At 37.3% G+C, this 23,189-nt stretch overlaps 1 protein-coding gene and 2 non-coding genes across 8 annotated transcripts; all 3 read left to right on the top strand.

The window, feature by feature from the left end:
• Positions 1-12,482: 12,482 nt before the first annotated feature.
• On the top strand, positions 12,483-17,792 carry LOC121975169. Of its 6 annotated transcripts, none has more exons than XM_042526626.1 (7): positions 12,483-12,618; positions 12,748-12,952; positions 13,074-13,099; positions 13,189-13,241; positions 14,416-16,102; positions 16,458-16,606; positions 17,046-17,279. In XM_042526626.1, exons 5-7 carry the CDS (start codon positions 14,480-14,482, stop codon positions 17,140-17,142), a joined length of 1,869 nt encoding a protein of 622 aa, XP_042382560.1. In that variant the 5' UTR covers positions 12,483-12,618; positions 12,748-12,952; positions 13,074-13,099; positions 13,189-13,241; positions 14,416-14,479; the 3' UTR covers positions 17,143-17,279. The 6 variants fall into 6 exon arrangements, with proteins under 6 accessions (XP_042382560.1, XP_042382559.1, XP_042382564.1 ...); XM_042526625.1 differs by having other exon boundaries at positions 12,499-12,636; XM_042526630.1 differs by lacking the exon at positions 17,046-17,279 and adding an exon at positions 17,328-17,792 and having other exon boundaries at positions 12,501-12,636.
• A 904-nt stretch (positions 17,793-18,696) lies between these two features.
• TRNAG-GCC lies at positions 18,697-18,767 on the top strand. Its single transcript has one exon. It is a non-coding gene; the product is annotated as a tRNA-Gly (tRNA).
• A 227-nt stretch (positions 18,768-18,994) lies between these two features.
• TRNAG-GCC lies at positions 18,995-19,065 on the top strand. Its single transcript has one exon. It is a non-coding gene; the product is annotated as a tRNA-Gly (tRNA).
• The last annotated feature ends 4,124 nt before the right edge of the window (positions 19,066-23,189 follow it).

The raw sequence follows: 23,189 nt of genomic DNA, 5'->3' as shown, positions 1-23,189 counted from the left end.
GCAGGAGTCATGCTAGCGTATATAAAAGGTCTTCTTCTCCATTTCAAGGGAGGAAGTTTTTCCTCTTTAGGGGAAGACGATCAAAGCTAAGATCTAGTATCTCAGAGATCTCGAATCGATGATTTAAGACTGGAATCTAGCTCTCCATCCCTCCATTAGCAAGGATTGCTCTGGAGATCACTCGTTGGCACTCGCTAAGTTTCTTTTTCATTTCTCTCTTGATTTGAATGTTGAGGCTTGATATCTTTGTCTTCGGATTCAATTTCCTTCTTATTATGGAGTAGATTTCTCGTTCTAGGGATTATGGAGTAATTATAACGAGAATTTGATATAAACTCTTGGATTATACTAATGACGTATTCAAGTGATGTTCTTATTGCTTGTTCTTGTTAAATCTAATGTGAATGTGTATAATTGTGCTTAATTGTTGGGACCCTTGGAGGGTGGTAAGAGAGAGATGTGAATAACCTGAAAAATAAAATAATATCTTTCTCATTCTTTCAACTCTAATTAAAACTAATAATAATGATAAACTAAAATAATGACTAGAAAGAAGAGACACAAGGTTTACTTGGTTACAACCTAGATGGTTGTTAATCCAAGGTAAGTGAAAGCGCGATAAAAATCTCCTTCGTTGAAGGCGGAGAAGCCTCTTACATTAGTTAAGTAAGCTCAGACAGTTGCTAAGAAATGATTACAAGAGTTGATGCTAAAGTTGTTATCTATTTTCTAGCTCCAAGGACCTTTTTATAGCTCCTGAGAAACTCTATCCATGGGCGGAAGGCACCTCCAATAGATTGGAAGACACCTCCAGCGAGATACCAAAGGGTAAAGCTTTATCCCTTGGCAACGGTAAAATTAGCCTAGTCGAAGACGCCTTCTTACTGTTCATCGAAGGCGTTTTCCAGCCATGGAAGGCGCATTCCACAGTGAAGGAGCGGAGGTGCCTTCAATTCACTTTGAAGGCGCCTCCCACAGCAATTCCAGCCTCCTTTCGCTCTTCTGCTGCTCTGATCGCCTGGGTGATTCGGCCATCCGAAATAGGAATCACCTGACCTATTTTCTAGCCTTCTCCTCGACCAAGCTTCCGCTCCAACTTCTCGTCCCTCGGAATGTTGCGCATGTCCTTCTTGTCCACCGGTGTACTCTGTAGGGGATCGGTGGCCGGCTTGAAGGTGTTGAATTTTGTATTAAATTCAAAGCATTTGTTGGTAGTATTTTTAGTCCCACATTGTTAAGTGGAGAAGCTTGGAAGGGCTTATATAGGAAGCCCTTCCATCCTTGCTTAGCAATGATAAGGGGACCTACACGCATGCGCGGGCCAAGCCCAAATCGAGTGGATTTGGGGGGTTCAAGCCGGAAATTCATAAACCGGGCGTCACGTACGCGATTAACGCGCGCAGGGGGGGTGCAAATCCCCAGCCCGTGGGCCTTGCGCTCACGGGCGGCCCGGTCTGTTTTTGCTAGTTTGGTTCAGTCTGAACCAAACCAGTTTGGTTTCCGGTTCGGTTGGTTCGAACCAAACCAGAGTTTGGTTTTTGTTCCGCGTAAGGAACGGACGCAACACCGCGTGAGAGGAGACACGGACACGACACCGCGCGTGAGGAGACGCGGACGCGTTTCCTCGCTAGCGAAGCAGTACTTCGTACCTCCTCAGAGTGAATAAAAGGGGACAAGCAGTGCCTCTATACTTCACTCAATCTTCCTTCTTCTCCCTTCTCTGTGCGATACATTCTGCACAGCACCTCCTCTGTTTTTCTTTTCGAGTTCGAGTCTTTCTGCGCCTTTGTTGTGTCCCGAGGCTTGGTCTTTCGGCGATCTGAGGTTGGGTCCGAGTGTCGCGTCCATTTTGGAGTGCACCTACGGACAAGACGAGCGGTTGTCGGATCTTGGGGGAATTTTGCCGGGGAGCCTTTGCACCGTGAGGCGGCAATAAATTCTCTAAGGACAGTCGGCGTGCCGACGCTTCAACCGGATAACTATATTCTAAACCCGACTACTTTATTTATCTGTCTATTGCATGCTATTTTTATGTCAATATAATACTGCTGTTTATATTGCTTTAAATATATTACCAACATTCTTAGAGAATTTATTTGCCTGCATCTATAGACATGATGAATGATAGGGTAATAGGATCTGATGAGGCTAGTGCTAGACCCGAGAAATTTTACGGGCAAAACTTCAGACATTGGCAACAACGGATGAAATTTTGGCTTACTACCCTAGGGCTATTCTCCGTTATAGAAACAGACCCTCCTTCACCTACTGAAGAGGAACCTGCCCGTAGTGTTGCCTTAGAGAGGTTTAAGCAAAGGGATTATCTCTGCCATGGGAGAATCATGTCTGCCCTCTCAGACGTACTATTTGATGTATACTGCTCAACCTCTTCAGCTAAAGAGCTGTGGAAATCTTTGGATAAAAAATATAACTCCGAAGATTCTGGTTTAGAAAAGTATACTGTGGCAAAATTCCTGAACTTCAAAATGGTTGAAGGCAAATCTGTCGTTGAGCAGACACATGAATTCCAAGTTCAAATTCATGGTCTTGCTGAAGGAGATATGTCATTACCTGAAAAATTTCAGGTCTTGTCTATCATCGAAAAATTGCCTCCAAGTTGGGAAGATTTTGGCATGACTCTTAAACATCGGAGAGGTAAAATCTCTCTAGAAGATTTGATGATTGCCTTAAATATCAAAGAAGAACATCGGAAACAACATAAAAATGATGATACAAGAATGCCTATGGATTTTATTCCAAAGGCAAATGTAGTAGTCTCATCTGACAAGAAGAAATTCAAAAATCAGAAAATGAAGAACAAGATGAAACCCAACCCAAAGGTTCAAAAGAAAACTGGAACTAAACCTAAGCCTTGCTGGGCATGTGGACAGGTTGGACATTATGCCAAATTCTGCCCTAAGCGAAAGGACAAGAACCAAAGCAATACGTCCAACACCAAGGAACAAGTAAATATCGTGACTGCTAGTGACGACACCAGCGATAGGTTTGTTACCTTCAAACCCGAACTAAACTTGATCTATCAACCCAATGAATGGTTAGTTGATACAGGTGCTAATGTACACTGTTGTGCTGATCGATTAGCCTTCCTTACTTATCAGGTAATTGAAGGTACTTCCGTGACCATGGGGAACCATTCTGCAGCCAGGGTGTTTGGGATAGGACAAGTTGACCTGAGGTTCACCTCTGGAAAAGTCCTGTCACTGCATGAGGTGCATCATGTTCCAGCGGTCCGTCGGAATTTGATTAGCGGATCAAAGTTAGTCCGTGCTGGTTATGAGTTGAACTTTAAATGTAATAAAGTTGTAATATTACATTTAGGAACCTTTATTGGAAAAGGTTACCTTAATGAAGGTTTATTTAAACTCAATGTAGAAAATGCTACTTTAAATAAAACTTCTGATATTGGTTGTTCATATAACATTGAGTCTTATGATCTGTGGCATGACAGATTAGGACATGTCAATTTTAATACCGTAAAAAGGATGATGAATCTTGACATGATCCCTAAGCATGCTATAAATGATAAGAAAAAATGTGAAATTTGTGTGCAATATAAACAAACCCGTAAACCCTTCAAATCAGTTGATAGAAATTCTGATATTTTAGAATTGATTCATACTGACTGTTGTGAGTTTAACGGTGTAATGACGAGAGACCATAAAAGGTATTTCATTACCTTCATTGATGATCACTCTCGTTATTGTTATGTTTATTTGCTAAAAACCAAGGATGAAGCTTTAGATAAATTTATGATTTTTAAATCTGAAGCTGAGAATCAAACCGATAAAACTATTAAGAGGTTAAGGTCTGATAGGGGTGGAGAATTTACCTCGAACCTGCTTCAAAAATTTTGTCAAGATACAGGTATAATCCATGAGGTAACTGCTCCATATAGTCCTCAATCCAACGGTATAGCAGAACGAAAAAATCGAACCCTTGAAGATATGATTAATTCCATGTTAGGCAGTTCTGGATTACCTAACTTTATGTGGGGGGAGGCTCTATACACTGCATGTCATGTGCTAAATAAAGTCCCAATGAAGTCAAGGGATAAAACCCCATATGAGCTTTGGAAAGGCCGAAGGACAAGTTTGAAATACCTTAAAGTGTGGGGGTGCCTTGCAAAGGTACTAGTACCTGAACACAGAAGGAAAAAACTTGGTCCAAAGATCGTAGATGGTATCTTCTTGGGTTATGCTCAAAATAGTATTGCATATAGGTTCCTGATTATTAAATCAAAAATTCCTGGAATAGATGCAAATACTATTGTAGAACTTCGCGATGCTACATTTTTTGAGGATATATTTCCTATGAAAACGAGAACACCTCAATCTAGTATTCCTACTAGAAAAGAGCCTTCTTCTGTAGAGGTCCCATTATCCGTAGTGGGTACACCTTCCTCAAGTCACTCTAGACTAGATGAATCTAGTGAGTGTACAGAATCGAGAAGGAGCAAGAGGTAACGTGTGTCTACGGATTTAGGCCAGGACTTTATCACCTATAATATAGAAGGTGACCCTGTGACATATAGAGATGCTATGGCTTCTCCTGAAGCTAAGTACTGGAAAGAGGCCATTAAAAGTGAAATGGACTCTATTATCTCTAATGCTACTTGGGAGTTAGTAGATTTACCTCCTGGGTGTAACACTATAGGATGTAAATGGGTGTTTAAAAGAAAACTAAAACCTGATGGGTCAGTAGATAAATTCAAAGCCCGCCTAGTTGCTAAGGGATTCAAACAGAAAGAAGGGATTGACTATTTTGACACTTATTCTCCTGTTACAAGAATTACTACAATCCGAGTATTAATAGCATTGGCGTCCATATATCATCTTGAGATCCATCAAATGGATGTTAAAACGGCATTCCTTAATGGAGATATTGAAGAAGAGATATATATGGATCAACCTGAGGGATATGTAGTTTCTGGAAATGAGAACAAAGTTTGTAGGTTAGTCAAATCTCTTTATGGTTTGAAGCAAGCCCCAAAGCAGTGGCACGAAAAATTTGATAGAGCTATGCTATCATTTGGCTTTGAAGTGAATGATTCTGATAAATGTGTATATGCTAAAATGAAAGGTGATAATTGTATTATCCTATGCTTATATGTAGATGATATTCTACTGTTTGGAACTAACCTTTCTATTATAAATGAGACTAAGACCCTCTTAAGTGGTAAGTTTGATATGAAGGATATGGGTTGTGCTGATATGATTTTAGGGCTGAAGTTGACGCGATCAACTGATGGAATAGCAATTCCTCAGTCACTCTATGTTGAGAGAGTATTAGAGAAATATGGCTATAGCCAAGTTAAATCTGTAGTCACACCCTATGATCTTTCAAAAACTCTTCACAAGAATAAGAGTGGTGTGGCAGTGTCTCAATTAAGATACTCACAAATAATAGGTAGTCTAATGTATTTAGCAAATTGTTCTAGACCTGATATTTCTTTTGCTATATCGAAATTGAGCAGGTTTACCATTGTCCGGACAGAACGCATTGGGATGCATTAGACAGTACTCGGATATCCGAAAGGCACTATATTCTTGGGCTTGTAGTACGGGAGATTCCCTGCAATCCTGGAGGGATATAGTAATGCTAGTTGGATAGCTGACACTGCTGAGTGTAAAAGCGTTACTTGTTATGTCTTTACACTTGGAGGCGGTGCAGGTTAAGCAGACAATTATAACTTGGTCTACATCCGAGGCAGAATTGTGTGCTTTAGATACCACAGTAACTGAAGCTGATTAGCTTAAGGGTCTTCTTTCTGAAATTCCCTTGATGATGAAGCCAATACCTTCTATTTCAGTACACTGTGATAATCAAACAACAATAGCTCAGATTAGAAGCTCCAAGTATAACCAGAAACAGAAGAGACATGTACGAATAAAATTAAAGTCTATTCGTGAGCTAGTGTCTCTTGGAGTGGTGTCATTGGACTTTGTAAGTTCAAAAGACAATATTGCTGACCCACTCACTAAAGGACTTGATTCTGAGAAAATCAAGAGATCCAGTAAGGGAATGGGACTGAGGCCTGTCCTGGTTTCATCTATAGCGGCAACCCAACATATCTGATTGGAGATCCCAAAAAGTAGGTTCAATGTGGTACAAACAAGTTATAAGGGTGAAATGTAAGCATCAAATTAATTGAGATGAAATCTCATAGTCTCTTCCCTGGATAGATGCTTGACTGCTAGTAAGGATGAGCTTAGGAGCTCTTAATGAGTTCAAGGTCTTAATGACAGGATGCTTGCAGTACATCCTTGGAGAACTCACCTATATAAGTGTAACTGTGTGGCCGCAGTGTGGGGGGTCTAGGCAACTCCCCTTAGCACTTATGAAACAAGATTCGGTGGCATGGCCGTAATGCACCAACCCAGAAGGATTCAACCGTCGCCCGTGATGAGTTGTTACCAATTGACTTCACATATAAAAAAGAAGGTTTAAGTTCAAGACCTAGTTCACTTCAAACCTATGTGAATAAGATTGGTGTACTCAGGTGAAAATTCAAACCGGAAGGTATTTTCACTAAAAGCTCATTGTAACCTAGCCTCAGGACATATTTTATCTTTTAAACCGAAATGATTTGAATTTGTGGGGGATTGTTGAATTTTGTATTAAATTCAAAGCATTTGTTGATAGTGTTTTTAGTCCCACATTGTTAAGTGGAGAAGCTTGGAAGGGCTTATATAGGAAGCCCTTCCATCTTTGCTTACCAATGATAAGGGGACCTACACGCATGCGCGGGCCAAGCCCAAATCGAGTGAATTTGGGGGGTTCGAGCCGGAAATCCATAAATCGGGCGTCACGTACGCGATTAACGCGCGCAGGGGGGGTGCAAATCCCCAGCCCGTGGGCCTTGCGCTCACGGGCGGCCCGGTCTGTTTTTGCTAGTTTGGTTCAGTCTGAACCAAACCAGTTTGGTTTCCGGTTCGGTTGGTTCGAACCAAACCAGAGTTTGGTTTTTGTTCCGCGTAAGGAACGGACGCAACACCGCGTGAGAGGAGACACGGACGCGACGCCGCGCGTGAGGAGACGCGGACGCGTTTCCTCGCTAGCGAAGCAGTACTTCGTACCTCCTCAGAGTGAATAAAAGGGGACAAGCAGTGCCTCTATACTTCACTCAATCTTCCTTCTTCTCCCTTCTTTGTGCGATACATTCTGCACAGCACCTCCTCTGTTTTTCTTTTCGAGTTCGAGTCTTTCTGCGCCTTTGTTGTGTCCTGAGGCTTGGTCTTTCGGCGATCTGAGGTTGGGTCCGAGTGTCGCGTCCGTTTTGGAGTGCACCTACGGACAAGACGAGCAGTTGTCGGATCTTGGGGGAATTTTGCCGGGGAGCCTTTGCACCGTGAGGCGGCAATAAATTCTCTAAGGACAGTCGGCGTGCCGACGCTTCAACCAGATAACTATATTCTAAACCCGACTACTTTATTTATCTGTCTATTGCATGTTATTTTTGTGTCAATATAATACTGCTGTTTATATTGCTTTAAATATATTACCAACAGAAGGGGGGTTGGATAAACAGCGCCCCCAAATACTTGCTTCTTCCTATACTTGTTAGTGTGTGCAGCGGAATATACAAAACAAACAAGCTAAAGGAAATACAAAGACTAAGAAAGAAAAACAAACCAAACTGCTAACACGATCGTTTACGTGGTTCGGAGATAACTTGCTCCTACTCCACGGTGTGTCCGTAAGGTGGACGATCCCTCAATTCGTCGGTGGATTAGTCCTCGGCAAACTCCGGCTAGGTCAACCTCCTTGTGGGTGGAGAAACCTCACCACAACTCTCACCAAGGACTCCTTTGATGCTAGGGCACAGGTTGACTACTAATAGAGATTAATCACCTCTATTTCGTCAACTATAACCAAGCTCCCAAGCATTAGTTATATAAGTCGCGGGTTGAAAACCCCATCTACCAGTCGACTGCCAAAACATGCAGTCGACTGTCCTCTGTGGAAATTCGACCGTTACATCCCAACGGCTCGATTCCACACTAACCGAACGAACAGAGACATTCTGTTCGCTGCCAGTTGACTGCCCCAGTCGACTGCACCAATCGACTGCTAAAACATGCAGTTGACTGCTACAGTACTACTACAGTATCGCTACGGTACTGCTACAGTAAAACCCTAAAACTAGGATTTTACTCCGAGTACAATCTCTCATGCACTCGTACCCTCACCCTTATGACTCATTTGATGCTTCATTTGCAGCTTTGACCTCTTGCCTTCAAGCCTACTTCCTTTGGCTCTCGTCCCTCGGATGCATTCAAGCCCGCGGCTCGTCCCCAATGCCATCCTTCGCGTATGCCTCGAAGTCACTTCCCTCGGCCCTTGTCCTCGCTGCCTTGTCCACGGTCCCTCGGATGCTCCATCCTTCACCGGACCTGAAACCATCAACCTGAGTCACATGTGTATCCTGCAAAACTGCACAACTCAAATACACATATCAAATACAAGGGTGAACCTAACTTAAACTCTTTGCCCAAACACCAAAACACATGGTCGCACGGACCATTGGGATTGCTTCAACATACTCTTCCGCAACACCTTGTCCCTCGGATACACAGAACCCGTCGACTCCCTTCCCGTGCCATCCTTCTCGCTAGCTGCGTCTTCCGCTAGACTTCATGTGTTCATAAGGTCCTGCACACTTAGACACAAGGGTCAAATACAACAAGACCTAATTTAACCTGGTTGATCACATCAAAACTACCACGGGATTCCAATATTAATGGTCATGTTAACTTTGATGAATGTGGTGGATTGTTAACTTAGAATGAATTGATCTCTAGATTGAAAGGGGACAATTTCCTGATAAGGGAGATCATAACTTCACGTAATGAGTTTTTCCTAATATTGTACTCATATGTGATTTGTGTGATTTAAAAACGTATGACCAGGGGTACTAGTGATAGGAATACTCTCTTAATCGAACTTCCTATATTAGCATTTTCATTTAGGAGGATTGAATGACAATAGGGAAAGTACTCCGACATATAGCCACAGATTAGTATTGGTGTTTCAGTTAGGCTTCTAACATGTATAAGAATTAATGACAGGAAATGGATAAATCTAAGCGTATTAAGTTTCATCACTTTGAAACTGAAACTTATAGAACATTTCGTTAAACAAGACTTCCTCACTTTTATCTGTATTTTATTTTACTTTATTTTTTTTTAGAAAACAGCTCCTCAAAAATTTATTAGTTTAACTAATTTAAAGTATGAGTTTCTAAATATTTTTAATATTTATGAAATTGGCATATAATTTTTTAACAGATTTTAATTTGTTTTAGTAAAATAAACACCTACTCACTATAATGCACTTAGAGTATAATTGACCTAACGAGGTATTGTCATCATGGGATCTGGAGTTCGAATCTCGACAAAGTCGAGATAATCCCTTATGTGCTAGACACTATTCCAAAGGTTAGTAGTCGTCTATGATTTACCTCCTTCGTGTTGATTCTGAGACGAATTGATGTGAACATAGGGACAAACGTGAGAAAATTTTTAAAATAAGCATAAATAGTAAAGTTATTACAAAAATAGATAAAAATAAATTTTTTTACAAATTTAGGTGAGATGAATTTATATCCGGGATTTAAATCTCGGTAATTATTATTTTTTATATATTTCCTTATATTCTGGGATTTAAATCCTAGTACCTACTAATTACCGAGATTTAAATCCCGGATATGAATTTTTTTTTTATTTTTTTACAAATTGTTTCATTTTTCATTTGCTTAATTTTTTTTTAATTTCAAATTCGTAATGATTTTTTATAATTTCTTTTACTAAGCTAAATTATTTTATTAACATATGTTTAAATAATAATAAAAAATTATATTTATATTTATTAAATATAATATAAATTATATTAGCAAATAATTTCAATAAACTGGAAATAAATGACATTATGAGATTTAACAAATATATTTAAGATTATCATATTTAATATAAGAAAAATCGACATTTATATTATTGGTAGAAAGATTGTCACGTCTAAATATAAAAATATTTATCAAATATGCTACAAATTATATTCAATCGGTACCATATCTCGAACGTCGACGATTTCGGTGTGAAAGGAATTATCTGAGAAAAGGAATTCTACCACCCGTATTCTGCTCATGTGATGAAACCATTTGTAAAAAAATTAAGAAAAAAATTATATCCAGGATTTAAATTCCGGTAATTAGAAGGTATCAAGATTTAAATCCCGAAATATAAGAAAATAAATAAAAAATAATAATTATCAGGATTTAAATGCCGGATATGAATTCATCTCACCTTAAAAAGTTTTATTTTTACTTATTTTTTAATAACTTTATTATTTAGGCCTATTTTAAAAAATTCCCCCAGCAAACGTATTCATTTTTTGCGATTACTAATAGAATAATTGACGTACAATTAAAATACTGGATGGTCATCCATGCAGAATTGTCTTAGGCTCAGACTAATGATTTTTTTCCCACGTGACTATCACATGGCCCCGTTCCAATAAATCCACAAAAGCATGTATTTTTCTTTTCTTTTTTAATAAATATAAAATTGTATTTAAAATGTAGTGATCGCTACATTTTAAATACAAATTTATATTCTTAAAAAAAACGAAAGCATTATAATTTTTTTAAAAAATCAATACTCTCACAAATTAAAAATATAACAAAAAAAAGTACGATCCAAATTAAATAAATCATTAAAAAACATAACTTTTAAATAAAAATTGAAAAGAACTGGTTAAATATTTTATTAACAAGATCTTTCTATTAATTATCTTATTTATTTCCAAGATTTAAATTTCATAAATAATACTTCTCTACATTTAGAGAATAAAATTTATTCCTTAAATATTAAATATTATTTAATTTAGGAGAATAAAAAGTAAAGGTAATAAATTGGGTAATAAAAATATATATTATATAGGAAGAGAGAAAAAATAATTAAAAAAAAAAATAGAAAGAGAGAAAAAAATAATAAAAAAAATAAAAATTTTAGAATAACTGATAGAATGTGTTGTGAAAAATGATGGTCTAAATTTAATAAAATGGATGATTTATTTTAAATTTTAGAGATATTATAGAGAAATTGACTAGCTACTATAGTGTAAGTTATAAGATATTTGTTATATTGTGACAATATATATAATTTGCCTTTTATAAAAATATACAAAATAGCTACTCCAATTATTTTCAAGTGATTTTAATTAATTTAAAATAATTTTAATTAATTTAAAATAATTTTATCTGATTTCCTAAAGAGTATTTTATTATATATAATAATATTCTGAGCTTATGATTTAAAGTTTTAGTGAAATAGTTAATTATTTTATGTTATAATAGTTTGATTAATTTTTTAAATATTGTAATAGCTATCGAGTATATTTTATACATGGTTAAATTCTAAATTTTATGATTTTAAATTTTAAATCCTAAACTTTGAATAATGAAATAGTTGAATTTTTACATTGGTGTAGTTACCAAATAACTTTTACACTTTGCATGTTATGATCAAATCCTAAATTTTAAATCTTGAATTCTAAAATTTAAACTTTAGATATTATTGTATGAAAATTCTCCTCACCAACTTAATTAAAATTATTTTAAAACATAATAAATTTTAGTAGCAGTTAGTCATAATCTTACTATTTTATTAAAAATCTCCCCCTCTACTAACTAATTTTGGTGAAGCCTAAAATACATTTACGTTAATGTCCTTTTTTCTATTTATACTAAAAATAATTCCATGGTTTATTAGTAATTCTACAAGTGAAACAATCAGTGATCTAGAGTTCGAGACTCGGCTGCGACATATTATTATGAATTTTTCTCTTTATTAATTTTCTCTGGTTGTTTTATATAAAAAAATATAGTTCTCTTTAGTCCCACATCTTAGAATTGACAATACTATGATCAAAGAAGCTTTTATAAATATTTTAGGTCGACGATATTAAAAAATATATTTTTCTTAGTTTTTTTTACTAAGACAAGTATCATATTAAAATAAAATAATTTTTTGTATAGGGAAGTCCGTTACAATAGTTTGTTGCTGGGATTCTCTAACGTCACTATTGTATGAGTTGAATCTTACTCAAATAATTAAAGACCCAAATAATTTATATATTATTATATTACATACGCAACGCGTATGCACGATCATATTAGTTAATATAATAATTCTGTAAGTAAGAAACACCATTGTAGCAATAACTTATGCTACTATGACAAATATCTTTGATAAAAGATATTTCAGAAATAGGATATGATGGGGCGTCATTTTAATTTTTTTTAAAAGATTTTTTTTTGAATGATTTATATAATTTGGGATGCCTTTTATTTACCCTTAAAAATTTCCTATATTACCACTGTAGTATATTTGATTAAAATTATTACAATTAAAATACTCTATATCCATTTAAGTGTGTTTTTAAAAAAATTTATTTTTGCCCGTGAAGCAAGAACAATCTGAGCCTCTGGATTCCCCAATGTTCAATTTTGGATCTCTAGAATAGATCGCGTCCTCGGGGCGGCGACCAACCAGAACGGCGGTGGCGTTGCACCGGAGGGAGAGAGCTCCATATCAGATGGTTGGATTGAATCGAAAAGTTAGCTTGTAGTAAATTTTATTTTAGTAACAGTCGAAGTGGTTTTTATATTAGTTTGTGTTGAAAAGATGGCATTTTTGAGTAATAAAAAAGTTCCATTCATGTTGCCAGATCGACAGCGTGGGATGACTGAGAAGGAGAAGAGGGCAGCCTTTCAGTTCTTGTTCGCTTCTTTGTTTGCTCAGTGCTTATTCTTTAATCTTTATACGTGCCATTAATGGCGAGGAGGGCCATGGTAGATTATTTGGGGGTTACAGTTGTTTGGTTTGGCTGCTTCTTTCGCGTCGCGTGAGAGAGAGGCGAAGATCAGTAAAAGGTAAAGGAAAAGAACAGCCTTTGCTCTCTCTCTCTGCTGCTGTCACTGCTCTAAATCATTTCTTCGGCTTTGTTCAATGCATTTCTTTTCCCTAATCTTTGACTCTTTTGATTTGGTTCAGCGCCGCTTCGCTCCTTGTGCTTCAAGGTGAGATCTTTGGTTCTTCGTCTTCTTTTCCGCATTATCCCCAATTCCAATATCTGAAGTCTTTTTTCTTCATTTGTTCTGTTGATAAGCTAGTGGCCGAGCGAGGGATCAGAGCACCGGATGCGATTGACCAATATTCAAGGTTTGATGCCTTCTCCTTTCTCCATTTCATTTATTTGATGTCATCGATGCTTGCCCTATGCTTTGATAGAAGAAGCTGAACTTGGGAAGCCTTTGGTTAAAGGAAGATTTCACTGTCTCCTTGTTCTGATGACTCTATTTTAAGTTCTAGAGGAAGTTTAGGAAGCTTTCATTGTCTTCTTGAAAGCCTTTGGTCAAAGGAAGTCAATCCTTCTTCTGCTGCCTAAGATAATAAAGTTTCATTATCCAACATATAATAGCTTGGTTGTTGTTGTTGTTGTATCCAACATCCCTAAGATTCCACCAATATGTAGCATGATAACATTTGTTGCTTCTATAACAATAGATAAATTACTTGTTGGGGATGGGATGTTGAGGGTTAAGACTTGACCACTGCCTTTGGAGGTGGTGGGATTTCTATCATAAAGTTGGTGTGGTTGGTGGTTCGGGTGAATCTCTCTTGGTTTGACGCTTGACACAAAATATCAATGAGACCAAGAATTCTTGAACTCAAATGCATATGCATTTTCCCTATCATTTTGGTATTTATAGAATCGAGAAGATGGAGGCTTATTGTATCACTAAGGATAGGATCAGACACACCTTTTAGTCAGTGTGAATCTTACATATTAGTTAGTTAACTTGTTGAACTTCTTAAAACCATGCGTTGAATGTTGACGAGAATTCCCAACAATGATTGGACAGGCTAACTAATGATTGACACCAAAGCAGAGCTAAAATGGTTAACCTTCTCAGCATTCTGATTGTTCAAACACGTCAATGGAAATCGGTTGGAACCGTCTCCTTGCCATCAGCTCTCATCCTTCAAGGCAGGACATGAATTATGGAGGATCTGATTATATAAAGTCGTGATCTATTGGTGCTTGCTGTGACCACATTTTTGAAGCATCACATTTGTTATGTCTTTTAGAACAACACCTATTATACCTTTTTTTCACTTACTCTGATTGTATATAGAGCCAATACCTTATGTTGGTGCTTGCTGGATCAAACCTGGTGACATTTTCGGGCAAATAAATAGTGACCACTCAAACTTGGACACAATATTCCTTTACCATTTACCTATCAATTCTTTATTTTCTGAGCATTTTCACTTGTATGCATCTGAAAATTCAAACAATGTTACCTTTTTTAACTCGTATAAAAAATATCAGGGATTGTTGCAGTGAAATCAAGTTGTTCTTAAATGCTTGAGTAGAAGCACATAGCTTAAAGAAGATGGAAGATATTTTCTTAGTTGGGCAAGAATCATCAGATGAAAAGCTTACTTCATCTCATAGTCAAAAGAATAGTTTAACAAATGAAGATGACAACCGCTTCACTCTTTCTGAGGGTCAAGTGGAGTGTGATAGCGAGAACCTTTCCAGCAAGGTACCATTGATCATGGATATCAAGGATCTGAAAAGTGGAAGATGTTTGATACATAAATCTCGTCCTCGCACCAGCCAACCCATTTTCGCAAATTCTTCATATGTGACGAGTACCAGTAATGGCAATGCACCACTTTGCATTCATTCAGCAAAGCTAAGTTTCGACTCTTTTCACATCCTCTGCAGAAAGAGTTCATTGTCAAGTATCCCTTCCAGACACACACTCTATGGTTACAGCCCAAACTTTAAGCAGCGAGTGAAATCTCGAAGTGTATGCAGCCTGACTGATCTCATTGTTGAATGTTCACCTACAGTGCAAACAGGGAATTTACTTCTGCACCCCTCAACCGGATTGCTTCTTCGTTCAGTAAACGAAACTTTGAAAAGAAAAGTCCTAACGAAGAGTGCAGTGGATTTTCAGTCAGCTCTTCAAGATGGTATGAAACAGATAATGACAAAGACAATCAGCGTAAGTGGCGATAAAACAATGGAGGAGTTAATTTCTCATGAGAGACATTTTTGTTGCTCAAGTTCGAACTCAAAGTCATTGTGCCAGTCTAATTCATCCAACTCAGCTCTTCTTCAGTGTGTCTGGGAGAACAGGTATCCCTTCTTCCTGTTCTCTGTGGGCAAGGATCATGGGAAGAGCATATACGTTGCCAGTCCACATGATACCAACAATTCTTCAATTGACAAGGCCCTCGACTATATCTATCTGTTTCATACACACACTGAAAAAATAAAGGAATCAAATCATAGTGTTTCTAACTTGGTTGCTAAGATGAAGGTAAGAAGTTTTCTGCTTCTTGGTTCTGGCAGACCCAATTGCACCGAAACTGAATTTGTTCTGTCAGCTGCCAATGAGGACCTTTCGAGTGGGCTGCAAACATTCACATCTAGTCTTGTTAAAAGCAAGGAGCTACCCTGTAGATTGTCTGAAATATTTAGGTTAAATCGCCATTCAAGATCTCATTCAATACAAAAGGTTGGTGGTTTGAGCTCTCAGTTTGAGGAACTACAAGAACTTCATACAAGTAAGCTAGGGATGATTGATGAAGCAGGTTGCCGGAAGGTTCCTTTTGCCGATTTCCCTCGTTGTCTTGAGTTGGCTGCAATAGTTGTAAAAACTTTTAGCTTTGCTAGGAACGAGGGGGCATCATCACCTGGTGGTTGGGGTCTCAAATTTCTCGAGAAAGGTGAAGTTAATGATGCCAGTGCTTCTCGAGCGTCTCTATGTTCTTCTGGATCCAAGCTAAATGAGCATTGGAGGTCAGATATAAATGTGAATGTTCTTATCCCTGCTGGGATTCATGGTGGCCCGATTTCTGGAATCACTGGCCCTTCTGGTCTCATCGACAGATGGATGTCCAATGGGCAATGTGATTGTAGCGGCTGGGACGTCGGGTGTCCATTGACGGTACTTAACAACAATTCCGAGGAGGATTCGAAATCTCTCAACCTGACTATGGAGGTTTGTAATATGAATTCATTACTAGCTAAAATAATTCCTAGGAGATCTTCACCCAGCATGAAGTTCTCAACTGTTGTGGAAGGCTTGGCATGAAGCCTTCGAGGAATCATTGCAGACTTCCATGCCTCGGTCGGCCGACGGTATGAAATATTTCACCGGTGCCAACTGACTCGGGATGATATTTTTATCCATGAATGAAACAATTCAATCCATCTTTATCATCCTTATGAGTTTGTAACTATTCCCTATTCGTGAAACTACGGATGGATGGGATGACAAAAAAAAACACCTAGAGGTTGTTGTGTTCTACATTAGTCATGCACAGGTACTGATATATGATGTATGCTATTTCCAGGGTGCCAAGGGCGAACCGGTTTTCGAGATGTGCTGCTTAAACAAAGACCTCTACGACATCCACTTCCAACCAAGTCTTTCAGCTCTTCAGTCATTCTCCATAGCTGTGGCAATCGTCCATTCACAAATCCCCAGCCTTTATCCAAAATGGTAAGCCACTATCTTAATACTCTGTAATTGTTTTTCCTTTTCCCTTTTTTCCTTTTTCCTTTTTCCTTTTTCCTGTTTCCTTCCTTTTTTATATATAAAAAAAAGTCGAGGGATTACAAACTTTAGTTGTTATAGTTTTTAACTAGTTTTCCCCTATTCTTTACGCTACTGCAATGTAGTTTACCTTGACATTGTAAAAATACAAAGAGCTGATTTTTCTCAATCTTGTTTTCCTTCATCTCAAAGTCACTGTCAGTTTCATAGTTTCAAACATTCATATTATAGCATATGCTTTTCGTATATATTGACTCGATATCTTACGTCTACATTGATTATTTGTATCTTGAAGTATTAGTATTTTTGGACTGTTTGAATCCCTACACTTTTTATATGCGTGTTTGAAAATTAATTAGAGTAATCAGAGTTACACTTGTATTAGGCACTGTGAGCTTGGGGTACATATAAGACTGCAGAAACTGAACAAATGTGGACCGATATCGACAAAATGTAGTGTAACAACACCAAATGGGCATTAGCTCATTGTTAGTACGCTGATGCAGTGCCAAATGAACGCTAGCTTATTGTATATATTGCAAAGTTTAAGGACTTATTTGTACTGGGATAAGTATATTCTGTTATAGAGTTAAAGAATAGAGCAAGAGTATAATTAATTAAAAGGAATCACAAATCCTGTTTTCCTAATCTCCATTTGGTATCACAGCACAATTCCATCTTCCCGGCCCGATTCTAGCATCTGCCCGACTATCCTACCTCTTCCCTGGTCAGACTTGGCACTTAGCTTCCACTAGTCATGCCGGGTGATAAAAAGGACACTTTGATGCACGAAGCTCCCGTATGCAAGGTTCCGGAGAAGAATTTTCTATTGTATGCAATCGTATTTTGCATTACAAGAAGTTATTTTCACAACTCGGAACTCGAAACTAAATCTCCTAGTAAAACTTATCAAAAGTATTTAAGATCTCAAAACTAAACAACTATCATTCTAAAACAATTTCTTAAAAACTTATAGGAGATCATAAATCCAAAACTTTTAGACTTCAATTTTTCTTGTTTGGCTATTTTGATATAAAATGTATCAAATCATTCTTGTGCTATTTGATGTGTTAATTTGGTATAAGAGTGACTTTGTGCTACATTAGCTAGCTTAGTATCAAAGTGATCCTTCACAGATCTTTGATTCGGCGGAAGTGAGGTGATATCGCTTCGTTGCCCAGCGAGGCGATATACACAACTCCAATAAAGTGTTTCGTCAGTTTCGTATCAAATCAAATCATTCTTGCATTGTGTGAATTTAGTATTCAATTTTTCGTGTAGTGTCAATTTGATATAAAAGTGATTTTGTGCTACATTAGCTAGTTTGGTATCGGAGCTATCATTGTCCTTTGATTCAGTGGAAGTAAACCCAACCGCTTCGCTGCTCGTTGAGGCGAATCGCGAAGGTTGTGTGCCCTTCTACTTGCCGCCCTTTGTTGCCGCTCGATATCACCTATACCATATCGAGCACTTCTTTCCTATTGAGCTCAGTACAGATGCTGTAGTTTCTTCTTAAGAAGAGTATCTAACTTCATGTTGAGTTATAATTCTTTTAGAGAGAGGAGTTTGCCTTAACCTTGTTGGACGTTTGTTTTAAAATTATCAATGTGACTCCGTAGCTGTAAACTCGTCATGTTTACCTCTAGTTATTATTATTCATTTGTTTATCATTATTACTATTTGATGGGGCGATAATGTGATAAATACGCGACATCATTTGTTTGGAATTGGAATCGGAAACTTATCCGTCATTATTCAGTGAAGTGGGATAATGGTTGAAGCCAGGTGAAATGATATGAAAAAATATATATATAAAAACGCAAAGTATTTTGACTATTTTAAAATTTGGAAGGGTATTTTGAAAAATAAAAGATATAAAGTTTAGGGTTGCACTGAAATGCCACTAATTTAATCATTTTTTTGTGCCTTTTTTATAATTAACAATTTTTTGCAATCATTAAATATGAAATATTTGATCCCTAAAAAAAGTACAGACAATCATTCTTATATAATAATAATGTCGCTTTATGACATGAGCACCAGTGGTCTAGTGGTAGAATAGTACCCTGCCACGGTACAGACCCGGGTTCGATTCCCGGCTGGTGCAAGTACTGTTTTTTTATAATGAATTTTAAAATTCTATAGTTATTATAAATGGTGTAAATTTAATTTGTTATTTAGAATCAGAGCACCAGTGGTCTAGTGGTAGAATAGTACCCTGCCACGGTACAGGTTCGATTCCCGGCTGGTGCAAGTACTGCGTTTTTATCATGTGTTTTAAAATTCTGTAGTTATTATAACTGGTTAAAATTTAATTTGTTATTTAACATCAGGGCACCAGTGGTCTAGTGGTAGAATAGTACCCTGCCACGGTACAGACCCGGGTTCGATTCCCGGCTGGTGCACATTATTTTTTGATAATTTAAAGTTTAGGAACTCTGAAAAATCTTATACCGCGTCAAATAATGTGTTTTTAAAATAATTAAATAAGATGCTGCAGTATCATATAAAGCACGAACTCAGATTTTATGTTATTTTATTTAATAAGGCAACCGAAAATAATTGTTCCAGCTATTTTAATTTCTTTTAGCAAGCCAAATCAAAACAAATTTATATTATTTAAATTTGCTTAAGGTAATTGAATCGAGTTAAATCTAAAATGAACATAGTCATTAAAATAATTGAATCGAGTTAAATCTAAAATGAACATAGTCATTAAAATAATCATTTAAATTTGACTTAAATTTTTTTACAACTTGAGCTGTTCATTTAGGTATTATGGAACTCTCAATTTAAAATTATTTGATATTTAAAATTTTATATTTTTAAATTTATTTAATTAATTAATTAGTTTGATTTTGAGAGCTTGTTTCATTCAAGTAAAAATTTTATTGATAAAGATATATAATTTACAATCTTCATAAACATTAAAGAATTGATTTATATAAACAAACATAAATAAATTCTTTATAAACGAACATAAATAAATTTTTATGAAGTCAAATAATAAATTGTTTATGAACGTTAGATTAATTTATAATTTTAATTATTTTTTTACAGACTTAAACTTAGTTTAAATTTAGTTTACGCGTGAGGTGTTTCTTGTGCAAAAATGCTCAAAAACCTGTTGTAAAGAATGACTCTTAATATTATGTGCTAAACTTAACTATTACCTAACTTTGATCATGTCAAGAGCAAGCTCCAAAATCTTTGAATTTTAGAATTTGATACTTTGGTGATACACTCAAAACTCTAGGAGACATATGTTGGGAGAAGGTTTTGAAATGACTGAAATCTGAACATTCTGGTGGTGTTGCTGCCTAGGAGAAATATGTTTATCAGTAATCGTTATTGAGAGTTTAGAAGTCGAAGGGAATTCCATGAAACCATCAAAAAATCTGAATTGAAATGTAGGATGAAAAGGTGCAGGAATGAAGTTATGAATTTTCAGAAACAAAGCATGACTGAATTTGAACATTGCTGTTGTGCAGTAATGGAATCCAAGTGAAGAATTAAAATGATTTCGGAAACTGAACATTGCCCTTGAGTAGCCATTGCAGAAGTTAAGATTTGCATAGATGAATCTGTGCACTAAAGAAATGCAGAAATGTAAACCTGCACATTGCTGGTTCTAAAATTGCTTGGTTGGTTCAAGAACTTAAATTGAAGTAGAGAGAGTGAAGAATGGAGTTTATATCAGCAACTAGGAAGTGAGCATGATTGAATCTGATCAGTGCTAAAAGATTCAGAAATGTTGGGAAATTCAAAAATGCTGAAATTTGATCATTGCTGAAGCTCAAATAATTTATGTCATTGAGTAATTGTGGGATCTACTGGATAAACAGAATGAGTTAAAGTTGAAGAAGAATACAAAAATGAAAGAAGTTACTGATAGTTATTGGGAAACATATTGAATTGGTGTAGAAGTTGGAAATTCAGAAATGCAGGATTGTGTATCAAGGTGTATCACAAATCAGGAACAATATTTAAACAAGTGAACAAAAATGACTTTTCGCAGCGTGCAAATATGCTTTCCGCAGCGTGCATTGCGCGCTACACAATTAAAAGCTGTTGAAAGTCCTAGATTATCTACAGCGCGCACTGTACGTCGCGAAAAATATTATCCATAGCGCGCAATGCATATCACAGAAAATATTATCCGCAACGGGCAATGCGCACCGCAAAAAATATTTCTGCGGCGCGCATTGCGCGCTGCGGATAATATTTTCTGCGGTGTGCATTGCGCGCCGCGGATAATATTTTTCACGACGTGCAGTGCGCGTTGCGGATAATAATCCTCAACGTGCAAATGTATGATGTTGATGGTCTTATCTATATTAAAAAAAATCAATTTCATTAACAAAGACGATAAACTAAAATTTTACAACAAATTTAGTGCAAAACAAATACACACAAAATTAATAAAAGTCATAGTTTTCCATTATACCAAAACAAAGTCTGAAGATCCAAAACAAGATACGAAATCTATAACAAACTAGCTATTACATAATCCTGTTAAATTCTGTTATTACAAACTGGCTATTAATAAAATTCATAGTTTGTAAGAACATATTTAAAGAGAAAAACATTATTATGTTAAATTCTAAAAAAATTTAGTGAAATTTAGCAGTACTTGTCCACTATATTTTTCTCTTGTTCAAGCTATTAGAACCCCAAGGTTGTTTTGGTATGATCAACAAGTTAAGTTAGGTCCTGTGTTGTTTTTAACATTGTGTCTAAGTGTGCAGGAGCTTAGGAGCATAGGTACTCGAGCGGAAGATGCGGCTAGTGAGAAGGACAGCACGGTGAGAGAGCCGACGGGCTCGGTGCGTCCGAGGGACGAGGTGCCGCGGAAGAGTACCCCGGTGGACGAGAAGGAAGCGTGCGCTGGTTCCGAGGGACGAGAAGCCGAAGCAGAAGATTGCTCGAGGAGCAAGAGACGCAGCTAGCGAGAAGGTCGGCACAGGAGAGAGCCGACGGGCTCGGTGCGACTGAGGGACGAAGACTGCGAATGAGTACGCTGGCGGACGAGAAGGAATCATGCAACGATTCCGAGGGATGAGGAGCCGGAGTGAAAGCTTGCTCGAGAAGACCGGAAGTTGGGTTCGGGTGAGCCCTTTTCCGGATAGCAGAGATCACCCAAGTGAGTGGATCTAGAGTTGAAGACCCGGACCAAGGCGAACTGAACCGGAGCGAAGGTCCCGACGGAGAAAAGTCAACTCCTGTTGACTATAGTGCTCCGGGCGCCCGGACATTGAATCTTGACCAGATCGCGTCAAACGTAATCTAAACGTTGGGGATAAAGTTTTATCCCCCCAGGGCGCCCGGAACCCTTCGGGGCACCCCAACCAAGGCTATAAATATAGCCTTGGTCCAGAAGCTTTTCAACGAACTCCAAGTTATCATTTTTCAACGCTTGTGTGCTTTAGAGTTGTAGTTGAGCTTCTATTTTTGCGCGTCAACGTTGTAAGAGACTTCTCCGCCTAAAGGATTATTCTAGTGCTTTCAACTTCCTAGGATTAACAACCACATCGGTTGTAACCAAGTAAATATCTTGTGCCTCGTTCTTTATGTTTTTAATTTACTGCTTTGCTTTATTTATGCAAGTGTTAGCTTAAAGAGTTCAAGGAAGGGTTGTTTGTTTTTATTTTACAGGGCTATTCAACAACCCCCTCCTAGCCGGCCGCAACGGTCCTACAAGTGGTATCAGAGCCGAGACGCCTCAGAAGGACTAACCACCGACTGAAGCAACAAATCGATGATCGGAACTAATGTCTATCCACCTGCATTCGAGGGGGAGTTTGCTGTTTGGAAACAAAAATTCGAGGTATACCTTAACTCATATTTTGGTATTTCTTTAATAATGAAATTTGGTTATGAAGAACCGAAGAGTGCGTTCGGAGAAGAAATCTATAAACGTCTCTGGACCAACAAGCAACGTAACAAGTATATGGCAAACGGTCGGGCAGAATTTCATCTTCTAACCATAATACCAGATGAAGATCTCGATAGAATCGGAGAATACAAAAGCGCAAAAAACTTTGGAAAAAGTTCTTGAAGATTCATGAAGAATCAGAAGAAGTTGAAATTGAGACCAAAGAAATTACCGAAACAGCAATCATAGCAGAAGACCCACCTAAAGACACTACTAGAAATATAGCCTATTACGACATTTTCTTCATGACATTTAAATTTAAATGTCACTATAAATATTTTTTAATGACATTTATCAAAAAAGATTATTTTAAATATAAAAATATCATATTAGATAATATATAGTGACATATTTCACCAAATGTCACCAAATTAGTAACCTAATAATCACTTAATACTTAAGTTTTTTTGTTTTTTTTCCCTGCCCTAACGCTAACCCGGCCCTTTCCCTCATCACACACCGATTTTCCTTCTCCTCTGTACTCGCTCGCCGCTCCCCCACCCTAAGCGCCGCTCCGATCCTCTCCATTTCTCTTCCCTTAGCTGCTCTCGTCATCACTGCTTTTCTCCTTACTCCTCCCTAATCTGTTCTCAT

This window comes from Zingiber officinale, chromosome 4B, assembly GCF_018446385.1.
Source record: "Zingiber officinale cultivar Zhangliang chromosome 4B, Zo_v1.1, whole genome shotgun sequence".
In the NCBI taxonomy this organism is placed as follows: domain Eukaryota; kingdom Viridiplantae; phylum Streptophyta; class Magnoliopsida; order Zingiberales; family Zingiberaceae; genus Zingiber; species Zingiber officinale.
This window is presented reverse-complemented; position numbering and strand designations above follow the sequence as displayed.